General features: G+C 35.8%; 1 protein-coding gene across 1 annotated transcript in view; it reads left to right on the top strand.

Moving 5' to 3' along the window:
* The window catches only part of LOC140164286 (vacuolar protein sorting-associated protein 33B-like), a 43,211-nt gene that overhangs the window by 11,577 nt on the left and 18,675 nt on the right, over window positions 1-12,959 (top strand). The window contains exons 7-14 of the mRNA XM_072187556.1: window positions 431-525; window positions 1,724-1,828; window positions 3,506-3,680; window positions 4,289-4,362; window positions 5,168-5,254; window positions 5,991-6,093; window positions 7,107-7,184; window positions 7,929-7,993. Coding sequence (XP_072043657.1) covers window positions 431-525; window positions 1,724-1,828; window positions 3,506-3,680; window positions 4,289-4,362; window positions 5,168-5,254; window positions 5,991-6,093; window positions 7,107-7,184; window positions 7,929-7,993 — 782 coding nt within the window. The remainder of the gene's footprint in view (window positions 1-430; window positions 526-1,723; window positions 1,829-3,505; window positions 3,681-4,288; window positions 4,363-5,167; window positions 5,255-5,990; window positions 6,094-7,106; window positions 7,185-7,928; window positions 7,994-12,959) is intronic.

Below are 12,959 nucleotides of genomic sequence, written 5' to 3'. Positions count from 1 at the left end.
TGCCACAATTCACAATTCAAGTTACCAGAAGAGAGAAGCATACCAGGGACTGCCTTTCGAGGAGAGTGAGAGCAAATGCTCTACTGCTCTCCTTAAATCTGATATAGGAGAGTGATCTGGCATTGAGGCCACTGACACAGAATGTCACAATTCACAATTCAAGTTACCAGAAGAGAGAAGCATACCCAGGGACTGACTTTTGAGGAGAGTGAGAGCAAACACTCTATTGCTCTCCTTAAATCTAATATAGGAGAGTGATTTTTAGCTCTCATTAGTTGACCATTCTCTCCTTACATTCTATTGTAAATGCTCTAAACAGCTCTCCTTGAAGGCCACAGGAGAGCTATTTAATGCTCTCCTGCAAATTTCAAAAGACAGTCCCTGCATACCCTGTACAATGACCTCAATATTTGTAATTGTATCTCAACAGATGTGACATGTGATGAATTCAAGCTGGATTTGATTCCATTAGACAGAGATATTCTCTCATTAGAACTACCGGATTTCTTCCCTGGATTCTTTCTGGTAAGACTTTTACTAAGAAGTAATTTTTTTAATTGAATACTTTAGTGGCAGAAATACCTACACTTATAATTGTTCTGAAAAAAGACAATGTCAGAATCTTTTCAAATATTTGTATTGTTGTTGTTGTTATAGGTTGCAAACATTCATGTTTTCAGTCATAATTTTAGGCATAAATACAACTGACACACAAATGTTTACAGCACAAAAAAAAAAAAGAAGTGAAGGTTTTTATCTACAGCTTGTAAAAAAGATACTGCTGACATTTTGTGGAACTAAATTATTGCACATTGGTACTTTTTCCATTGCAGTCTTCTATTGTTCTATTATTTCATTGAAAATTGCTGTAAGAACTGACCACTGGAAATCTAAAAACACAAAAGAGTGCATGTACAAGCTTTCTGGCCCATTTAAATAGTGCGTGGCCATTTACAAGAGAAACATGAAGGTAAAACCTGGGGAATAGCCTGCATGGTGCAGCTTGCTCAATACTTGGCGCATCAGCTGAATGCGAGAAGGTTGTAAATGCATAGTGATATCAAAGCACTTACAACCTTTCATTCAAGTGTTCCCGTCTTTGACAGAACTAACATCCCGCAATCATGTCCTTTTCCACACCTGTCATTGGATGCTCAATTATTTTATTTGCCCCTTGTCTATGGCACAAGGGCTTCACCTGACACACTGTCTTCTCTGCTGCCGTCTACACTACCTTCAGGGATGTGATTTGTCTGGAATTTCCAAATTTCCCGGATTTTTGTGGCCAAAATGTACGCAATTTTATCGATTTTCGGCCTGTTTTAGGGTATTTTTGCCCGATTTCACATTGTTTGTCTGGATTTTTTACTTTTTTCTGGATATTTCACAAGCTTTGAATCACACCCCTGTACCTTACTTTAAAGGCCAAAAAATAAAAATTGTTCGATTGGCGTAACATGAAAAAAAATAGGGTAAGTTGGTCTGCATTTTTTTTATCAATATTTGTTTACACACACATTTTAAGCTGTAAATTGCATATGATAAAGATTTAAAAATTGAAATTAAAAAAATAATTTTTTTTGTGCAAAAAAATGAGAAAAAAAATCAATGGTTGGGCCTATTTTTAGGGTTGGTCAGGTTATGGCAATTAAACAATTTGTTTTTAGGCCTAAGTATTGACATATGAATCTAAATTTTTCAGCAATTTTTTTTCTCTTCACAGGAAGGTGACCAGACCTGGTTGCACACCGTAGCATCATCCATAGTCAATCTGCAGTCATTATTTGGTACCATTCCTCACGTTTACTACCAAGGAAGATGTTCACAGGTAAATAGTGTAGCGTGTGATAGAAAACATTCATTAGGATTGTTGGAAATTGGAGAAGATATCTTGCACTTCCCATAAGGCATTTCTTCCATTTCAATTTTCTGTACTGATGCAACATAGGTTGATAGTGATGAAATGTTCCTCAATGAATAGCGTTCATCCAGATCTTGTAAAAGATGTTTATTTCTGGACTATCGATCCATGTTTAGCTAGTCTATTCTCAACATGAAAACAAAGGGAACCTGTTCAAAGTACTGATTTGCTATCTACAGGGTGTCTCTGAAAGAACTGTATCGTTGGGAGTTGAATTTTTGGATATTTTAAGGCATAAACCAAACATAACTAAATAATTGATGTGGTTTAGGAATATATCAGCTATCACATACTTTTTGAATTTTGATAATTGACCGCTCCGTTTTTGAAATAAAAGAATTTTGTGAAACTACCTCATTTTCAATCCGTTCCATGGAGTCAAATATCTATCAATGACAATATACGCCTCATGCGCTGATGATGCACAGTGATTAGCACTACGAATACAGATCAGAAATTGATATTTGAATCTGTGCAAAAGTTTGAAAATGAGGGAGTTTCGTAAAATTCTTATATTTCAAGAACGGTGTGGTCAGTTGTCAAAATTCAAAAAATATATGACAGCTGATTTTTTCCTCAACCACACCAGTTATTTAGTTATGTTTAGTTGTGGCCCAAATAATTTAGTTGTGACCCAAATAATTAAGTTTCCGACGATACAGTTCTTTCAAGCACACCCTGTAAAGCAACATGGGTTGATAGTGACAAAATGTACCTCAATGAACAGGACACATCCAGATCTTGCAAATTATGTTTTGTTATGATATTTGTTAAAACTCGGCCATTGGAATATACGTTTTCCCCTTACATGTATTGTAAAATTGTATTTAATAATAACAAATTATGGTCACTACAATGAGCTATCCTCATCACCAATCCTATATAGATCAACCCAATTCCCATATGGGATTCTTGATTTTGGATTGGGTAGGGAATTACGGCTGGGATTAAAAAACATATCCTGAAAGTATATCAAATTTGACAAAAAAGAGACCCAAAAATATACAATGATTTCTGTTCAAAATGAAGGCAAATTCTGGAGAAATTTCACACATTTTGCAAAAAAAAAAAAAAAAATTGCAACAACAATAAAAAAAAAAAGAAGGGAAAGAAAGGAAAATTGGATCTTTTTCCAGATATTTGAAAAAATGTGAAAATCTACCCCTATTACTGTAAACCAGTTTTGTGATATTGGTTACCCATATACAGTTTGATCAGCTCGTAATCGGCGAGAATTGTTAGGCTTTTTTCGCTACTCTGAAAAGTAGATCCACGTTAAAAGTGTCATAGTTGACCTGTCTTGTCTTTATTGTGTTTGTTAAAGAAAATAGACAACGTATCGGACTTGAATGAATAATTTGTGATGCTTGCATGTCACAAGACAATTCTCAAAATAAAAGATATAGATATTAATCTGCGTGTTATAAGGCCTGCTGATTACGAGCTGATCAATTTTAAAAGCCAGAAAAGTTTGCCTGAATCTGCCATACATCCCAGTACTCCACCTTTGCACTAAGAACCCCATTAGATCAATTCCTGCATAAAGTTTGCATTCAATTCTTATGATTCTCTTTATCGTTACAGATGGTATGGGAACTAGCCAATAGATTAGAATCCTTACAAGACCACCCTAGAGATGCTAACCAGAAAGAAATAGGCCATATATTCCTAATGGACAGGGATGTTGACTATGTCTCAGCATTATGTACACAGACTACATATGAGGGTCTTGTGGATGAGACATTTGGTATAAGGAGTGGTAAGTAAGCTTACAAGAGGTGGCTATAAATAGTGTAGCTACCCATTCAATCATTATAGGGTGTTTGTGTGCATGCAGAATTACTGCTTTTATGCCTGATAGCACCCCAACTAAAATGAAATTTGCCTAAGAAGATGATCAGATATATTGATTTCTTCAAGGTTAAAATTATTGTCACTTAGTTTGAGAATTTGAATCTTGCCAAATATGAAATATGTACTTTGTAGACTATTAAATTTACAAGAATCAACTTTGATTGACGAAAATATTTTACAAGGATCGATTTGCAGGTTCATACCAAATATTTTAACTCTTCTATTGGCTAGTAGTGTTTGCAATAACTATAGTTGATTTTAACACTTGAATAATTAATGAATTTGTCACAAAAGATGGAATATATATAGGCCTTTATGTGTGTATTGTAAAATTTGTAACCATTTTGATAAAAATCATGCATAACACGTATATGCAATTGAACAAAACATATCATTATTACTGAATAAGGCTTCACAACATGCTAATTAAAGTGCAGGTTTAAGTTTTCAATGTCTATACTAGTCTTTATTCACTATGGTACTGATAAATTCTCTGTGTAATTTCTCTCTTAGGTTACTGTGAGTTCACACCTGAGGTGACAGGGACTGGAAAAAGTCTACGTTTGCTACTAGATTATAATGATATGGTAGGATATTGAATTACTGTTTTTGCATGTCTTGATGGCTTTAATAGTTTTTGTCTTGGCGAGACAGTAGCGTCACCTCATGCGTATCTATGTGGCTTCTTTAAACGCTGTGTACGCCAGCGTTTTAAGCAAACACTCATGATTTGAAGCTGCGCCCAATGAAATGTGCACTGACATCTGCCTCGCAAAAGTGAAAAATAGTATAGATGGCTGTATTACTTAATCATTGTGTGTGCTTTTCAAGTATGTTGATTTTGTTTTTGATTGGTTACTCCATGTTAGACATATCTGTTATCAGGGTTGCTTGTTATGTGGTGGGGATTGTTGTCATACCATATTGGACAAAGTAAGCTACAACTTCTAGGTATGATCTGTCTGGATTTAGGATACATATACACTTCAAAAACGATAGTGGAATTGATTATGCATATATTTTATTTATTAGATAGGGATCTTCCCAGATGATATTTTTGAGAATGGATTTGGTTCTGCCAGGATTCAGTCATGCAAGTCAGTGCCCTAAAATGAAGATAAATAGTGTGATATATATTTTGAGAAGGCTGTAAACTTTTCATAAATAATAATTCTCAAATATACCCGATGTTGGATCTGACAAGATGATTAGGTAGACTAAAATAGAAAATGATTTAGGTTGTATTTTTAGACTTAAACAATCATTGGTTGTAAGGTTTGGGTGGATATTTACTAGATTTCAAAACTGGATTAAAATGGATGGACCAAGGCTATGGTTATCCTCAACCTTATTACCCTTAATATGTAAATGTTGACCTATTTCTTTATCCAGATATTTGAAGAAATCCGCAGCCGTCACATATCCAATGTGTTTGGTTACCTGAGTACTCAAGCTAAATTTGTACAGTCAGGTTATGAGGTAAGTGGACATTTTTGACTTAGTTATTAACAACCCTTAGACAAGAGATACAGCTGGATTACTGTAAAACTGGAATTTTCGCACTTCATTTATTTTCACGTTTTTTTGCGTTCCAAGCTTGTACTGTGCGAATATATTCCTTTGTTGTATAAGTCAATGTAAGGAAACTTCAATTGCAAACTTAAAAACAAGGGAAACAATTAAAAATTGGTAAAGGGTGAAAAATAGTCACACAAAAATTGCCACTTTTACAGTAGTAGGTTCCTTTAGAGCCTTAATATACGATTTTGGTCAAATTTTAATTTGGTTATTCTTTGCCAAATATTATAACATATTATTTGTAAGAACTGGTCAAAAAGTTTCTGGTCATTTTAAGCCAAACTAAAGAGTTAAATGTTTTTAATTGCTTTCTAAAAAAATAGCTGCTTTACTGTGATATTCCATGGGGGCTTTAAAGTCATAGTATGACTTTAATTCAAATTTGCTCTGTTGTCCTAAAACACAATGAATTTGGCTATATCTAATTAGGTGTGAGTTGGGACATGTGCAAACATTACAAATACTGTATTGTCTGTAATAAACGATCCCCTGTAATAAAGGCTGCTGTAATTATTGAGTGATTGAGTAGTGATTATCTCCCGAAAATTTCAGTTTTGTTACTTCAGCTGTCTTCAGTTAAATGACCTGTTTGACTTTCTTGATGTGTGATATAATTCTACATGTTTGTGTTTTACAGAAAGGGCGTAGCTTGGGAACAAGTGGCGATATTAGGGACATGAAGCAGTTTGTTAGGAATGAATTGAAAGATCTCAAGCAGCAGTTCAAGTCTCTCAGTATTCGTAAGTAGGATATTTAATGCTCTGCGTGCTAGCCATAGGCTTCAACATTAAAATACTCTCAAGTCTTGAGATATTGTCTCAAAATATTAAGAGCTGTCTTAAGAACCGCTGAACCAATACTACACCGGATTTCAGAGAAGAACGGCAGTCCCTTGCTCAGATTGACGTCAGCGCCCTGTTAATGAGCGACATACGCGGAGCTTTGCGTGTCCTGGATGCATAATCAGCCAATCAGATTATCGGTCTGTTGCTATGATTGTCAGACAATCAGAACCCCACTTCTGTGTTTACGCTGTGCACGCTCTCAAAATGTAAACAACTGCCGTTCTTCCCTGACAAAAACTGTAGGCTTGTTTGTACTTATTTGAATGTATTTTTTATGCTGGTTCCAAATATGGTCACCATGCTCGTGTACAAAAACAAGTAAAGAGGGTTGTTTTTCAGCATTGGGCAAGTACAGCGCTGTACCTGTTTAGGGTGTCAAAAATGCCAAAAATCAGGAAAAAGGGTATACTTTTCCAAGCAAAATACTTGCTTAGGGTACCAAAGTTTAATGACAAAATAAAAAAGGGTGAAATAGGCTATGTTTGGCTTCTATCAGAACACATCGTAGCGTAAAATAATAAGAAACATCAAACTATTAATATTAAACAAGAACCTGAATGTTCTATTTCTGTCAAATTTTAATTTTGTTATTCCCTACCCAAAATGCTGAAATAATATTAGTAATAACTGCCAGGAATGGTTTCTGTCCACTTTAAGCTGAAATATCAAGGTAAAGTGAAAGAAACCCCACTGGCTATTTTGGCCGTTTAACATGGTGGACTTAAAGTCATAATTATGATTTGATATCAAAATTGCCCTGTTGAACTACAGACACAACAAATTTTGCAGATTCCATTTAGGTGTAAGATGGGACATGTGTAAACATTACAAATATGCCAAAAAAATCATGTTTGAAAAAATAACCAATTTCATATTTATATGATTACATTTTGGGTTTTTTCCTTCAGATATTGGTGCTTGTGAAAGTATTATGAATTCAAAAAGTAAACAACTCAGCTTTGAAGAACATCTACAAACTGAACACAGTGAGTGAACAATATTTGTTAATGTCTAAAAATAAAAATGTTTTGTGAAAATGCAGAAGGTAATGTCACATTGGGCTATTCCACTTGACATCCATACACCCCCTATGGAAGACATGATCTCAATCACCCACACAAGGGGTGTAGATTTCAAATGGAGTCACCCATTGAGGTAGCCCCATTTGAATTCACACTCCCTATATTGGAGATTAAGGTCATGTCTTCCATGGGGGTATGTGGACTTCAACTGGAATAATCCATTTTCATTAGTGAACTGAAAATAGCATTATGATTCAACACTTGATTCAACAAATAAATTAAACAGGTATAAAATTGTAAAATTGTTAGAAGAATCTGCAAAGGGGCATACTTTTCAACTATGTACCATCATCAGTAGTTTGTATGCAGTCATTTTGTCAATTCTGTATAGTTAAGATTGCACTGCAAATGACAAAGATGTTTATCCAAATATTGGGCTATTCCAGTTGAAATCCATACACCCTATGGAAGATATAACCTTAATCTTCCACACAAAGAGTGTGAATTTCAAACAGGGTTACCTGAATGGATGATTCCATTTTAAATCTATGCCCTGTGTGTGGGATATTAAGGTCATGTCTTCCATAGGGGGTGTATGGATTTCATATGGAATAACCCATTGTGCTAAAACATCTGTCCCAAGGAATAAATTGGGTGTTATTTGATGACGCTTGCATGATTTTTATTTGATCTTATTTTTCTGTCTAGGTATCTTAGAAGGTGTTGGTACCAAAGATAGCATTACATTTATTGAGGAGGAAATAGACCAGCAGGTGAGCTAATTTACATACATATACATACACAATTATTTTATAAAGCGCCGTTACATCTAGACCACAGCGCATAAACAATAATCTTTGTTTATACAGATTTATGGTTTTAAAATATTAGTTTTTTTATTCGCAAAAATGTTTGGAGAATTATAGATCTCACCAGTCAACATTTTCACCCAATCTGACTCAGGCAATCTTCTTTAGTCATGCATAAGCATGACCATAATATGATAATGATAATGACCATAGCATTTTTTGATGATGTTTTTTCCACGTCTGCCTCTGTTGCCTGATTGCAAAAGCGATTGCCGATATATCGATCATAAGTCGCTAGTTGACTTCAAGATAAATTTCTAGGGACAGTCCCTAGCCAGGGCTGAAATACTGGTTGCCTTGTACAATCGCTACACCGAGGTTTGATCTCTAGTATGTTTTTTGCCACTCTATGCAACTGCTATCACAGTTCTGTTGGCCTCCATGGTTATGATGTCAGCACATCACATGTGTAAGCATGTCAGTTCTTTGAATCATTGCTTGCGATTTTTATGGAGCACTCGCTGATGTCACTTGTCTTGAGGAAGCCAAATGAACTATTATAGTATGATATGTTCATGAAAGAAAAGCCAAAGTTGCAAGAATTTATGTCACATTCAACAAACAGGTTGCATATTATAATTGGAAATTTAAACTTATGATCTCAAAACAAAATTAAGACGTACCTCAAATTTTCAGTCACAACTTTGACCTTCATCTGGAGACTGGCAACCCAAGTTTGGGATCAGTGACCTTTTGGACACTTGACCCCAAAACCCGGTCCTACACCCCGTCGCGGTTGAGAGATGGTTGGTTAAAGTCAAAGTCAAATTTTGATGAAGGTCAAAGTTGTGACCAAAAATTTGAGGTACGTCTTAATTTTGTGTTGAGATCATAAGTTTAAATTTCCAATTATGAAGTTTACCAACACAGATGAACTTTCATGCTAGGTTGCATATTGTTATTTGTTTTGAAATTGAGAAGAGATGATGGAGCATACTGATGAAAGCATACATGTGACAATTCAAATTGGTGTGATATTATGATAGCATCCACTCCCTTTTCTGGAGTGGAATCACCCATCTGAGGTTTGTCCTATTGCTACTTTGCATTGTCATCTCAAAACAAGGTTCTACCACCAAAGTGTGTGTTTCTTATGCATACGCCTTTCAAACGGATACTTTAATCACTGTGTACGCTTTGCAAAATCCTTTTGCTAGGCTAGAAAAACTTGAAAAGCCCAAAATGCACTTTTTGGGTGTGCATTTGCCGTGAGAACTTCGTTTTGGTAGCAAGATGACAGATCCATCCAAAGAGTCAATATCTGCATAGTAGGTAATCATCATGTAAAGTAAGATACATTGTTATTGAATATATGTGACCGTTACAGCCACGAATGAGCATGAAGGTCAATGTCCTCAATTGTATTCTGAGTTACAGTGTAAAATGAGGTACATGAAGGTCCAAATTGAGGTATTTGAATTTGGTGCTTTCATGCCCATTTTACACTGTAAAATAAATACAGAATACAATTGATGACATTTACGGCTCATTCGAACATGTACGGTCACATATGTGCAAATTTTCTTGTACAATGTATAAGACAATAATTTAAGGTTGGTCTGAACCCTGGAATTATGGAAACTTTCGGGCCTCATAACTTCTAAATTGTTGGTCTAAAGTATATAAAAGTATACATATTTAGAATGGTAAAGACTTGATAAGTTCATCTGTGAGGTCAAATTTGGGCCAAAGTGGCACTTTTGGCCCAAAATCCCAAAAATAACGGTTTTTGGCCCACTTCTTTTTTGTGCACCGTAACAAAAACATTCTTGGACCAAACATTTTTTTTTATTAATTTTTAAAAACTAGATCAAAATATCTAGGACCCGTTTTTTCATTTTTTTGAATTTCGACTTTGAGAAATTTGCGCCAAAAATGGTCCAAAAATGCTGATTTTTCAAAAAATCATAAAAAAGCCCAATTTTGGCACAAATTTCAAATATTTTTGGTGAAATTGGTCAAAATTCAAAAAAATGAAAAAACGGGTCCTAGATATTTTGATCTAGTTTTTAAAAATTAAGAAAAAAATAATTTTGGCCCAAGAATTTTTTTGTTACGGTGCACAAAAAAGAAGTGGGCCAAAACCGTTATTTTAGATTTTAAATAAAAGTGCCATTTTGGCCCAAATTTGACCTCACAGATGAACTTATCAAGTCTTTGCCATTCTAAATATGTATACTTTTATATACTTTAGACCAACAATTTAGAAGTTATGAGGCCCAAAGTTTCCATAATTCCAGGGTTCAGACCAACCTTAAGTAATGTTTTTCTTATTTTTATCAAATGCTGGAAATCACAAAGATTGAGCCCCAGGTTAGTTGCATGTCAATATACATGATATAGGGTTTAGCAAAATAAGTGGACACTAAGTTAACTGTCTGGAATATTAGATAAAAACAAATTGATGTAAACTCTATGTAGTGTCTAGTTGCAGGTTCTTGATATGGATCTCAAATAGGCCCAAAATCATTCATTTGGACCAAGCGTATAATTTACATTTTATATAGGTCCCTGGTTAGTGCATGTGTGTCACTTCAGTTCGGGGGCACTGCTAATTCAAAGACGTCTCTGATATCAAAGACGGGTCAGTGATTTCACATACGGGGGTCTGTGATATCACATACGTCGTGCTTTTTTTACAGTTTGGGGCTAGATGCAGCATATCGGAAAGAAGGTGACTGTATCGAATATGCTTTCCTATGTTTAGCAAATATCTGCCTGTGCAAACATCATATCTATCTGTGCAAATTCTGACAAATGGTCCCAGAAAACACTTAGATTGGCAAAATCGAGCCATATCCAACGCTTTGAAGTAACAAAAATCCCAAGTCATGGGGGAGTGAATATTTTGGCAAGGCAAAAAAGGAGGGAACAATGAATTTTTGGCCAGTCAACGAAGGGGGAGGGAAGCGATTTTTTGGCACGCATGTGGCGGCAACTTTTCAAAAATATATTCAAAAATGACTTGAAAAATGGTAGGCCCCTATACGGAAATGTTCAGGCCTAACCTCGTGGCCTGACTCTTGCACACGTGCATGGGATGAATTCGGAGAAATATGGACACTTTTATTTTATTGATAGGGGTAGGGTTATGTTATGATTAGGTGGCTCAAAATAGATCAACAAATTACGGTAAACCAGGCGCGTGCCCACTGCCCAGAGAGTGGGGCTTTGGGGCCTGCAGCCCCGGGTCTTAAAAAAATTAGGGAGACAGAGAAAGAAAGAGAGAAGGGAGGGAGGGAGAGGAAGGGAAGTGATAGAGCAGTGGCATAGCCAGGCCCGTTTTTTTTGCGGTGTGCTGATTTTGAAAAAGTGTTTCTTTTTTTTCCAGGGGCGATTTTGTAAAAAGTGGACCTTCTTCACAAACTTTGGACCTTTTTTTGACTAAAAAAACATAAAAAACACATGTTTTTGCTCACTACGGTCGTAAATTAGGATTTTTTGAGGACTTTTGCCCCACCGCACGGCCCCACTCTGCGTACGGGCCTGGGCATAGCCAGTGGGGCAGTATAGTGCCCCCTACAAAAATTGAAGGGCGGAAAAAGGAGGGAAAAGAAAAAGGTCTACTTTTTCGGTCTGATTTCCCAAAAATTGAAAGAAATAACCCGACAACTAAAAACATATATAAAATAACTGCCAATAATACCGGAACGAAAATGTTACAAAAATCAGGACAAAATATTAGCAAAACTGGGTTGAAAATTTTGTTTTGCCACAGCTACCCAGGCTCATTTCAATATCCGGGGATTTTTAGGCAAACGAAAGGGGGAAAAGTGGAAAGAAAACAAGGAAGAAAACAAGAAGAAACGAGGAAGAGTAGGCCTACGTTCTGAGTCATTACATCATAATTATGTTCATGCTTGAAATTTGTGACGGGAAGTCGCATCCACTGGAAATCCATTCTAAAATACATATTATGCATTATCATGACATGGTTATATGGTCGGAAAAATAAGTTAATAATAGGGGCCTAATGCAAAATGATGCACCAATTGGCTTTTAGTTTGAGGATAATATTCCCCTCACAAGTCGGGTCCGTTGAAATCTGTTATGCCCAAAATAATACTGAATAATAAGTGTAAACTTTTACACCAAATGACTTTATTGTGCCTTTTATAACTTTTTGAAAATAATTCTCCAACTTCTGAGGGAGCACATCCCCTCAGGCACCCTTCTCCGTCAAAAAAAGAAAAGGTTAACTTGCATTTATCCATATAGGCCTAATTGAGCAGGTTCATACCCATGCAGAAGTCAGGTCCGCAGGAAATTTGTTAGGAATTATAGGCCTATCTTTCATAGATATAATGACTATAGGCCTATTATAGCACATCCCCCTCAAGCAAAACAGAAAAGCCTAAACTTAGGCTGAATTGAAGGAATTATTGTGCACGAGTGTTAAATATAGGCGGAGACTGGGGTAATTGTGGCCCCGGGGTAATTGTGGCCCCTTTGTCTTTATCAGGGTGTCTTTATACTAAGCATTGGTCTAGGTGACTTAACTTTGTATTGTATGAAAGAGTGGTCTTTATGTTACTGTTTGGTGAAAAAATATTCAAATAGCATTAAAATTTTTATGAGGGGGGTCTAATTAGCGGAGCGACATCGCAAATGGCTCTAAAAAAAGTGGCAAGTCCACTTTTTATTCATAGGGGTGGTACTTATTGGTTGCATCACTGACTATTTTGTATGTGTTTGACATGAAAGGTAATCATAACAGTTCCCATTGATATAACAATTTTATTAAAAAATTGTTTATTTAATGAGCTAAATTTGCATATTATGTAATACCCGGCTTGGGATAAATGTGGCCCCTGTTCATGTCTTAAGCAAATTACTTGCATCTGACCCCCTAAAAAGCTATTTTGGTCAT

This window comes from Amphiura filiformis, chromosome 11 (assembly GCF_039555335.1).
Source record: "Amphiura filiformis chromosome 11, Afil_fr2py, whole genome shotgun sequence".
Lineage (NCBI taxonomy): Eukaryota > Metazoa > Echinodermata > Ophiuroidea > Amphilepidida > Amphiuridae > Amphiura > Amphiura filiformis.
Note: the sequence above shows the minus strand (reverse complement) of the source record. Positions and strands in the feature narration are given on the sequence as shown.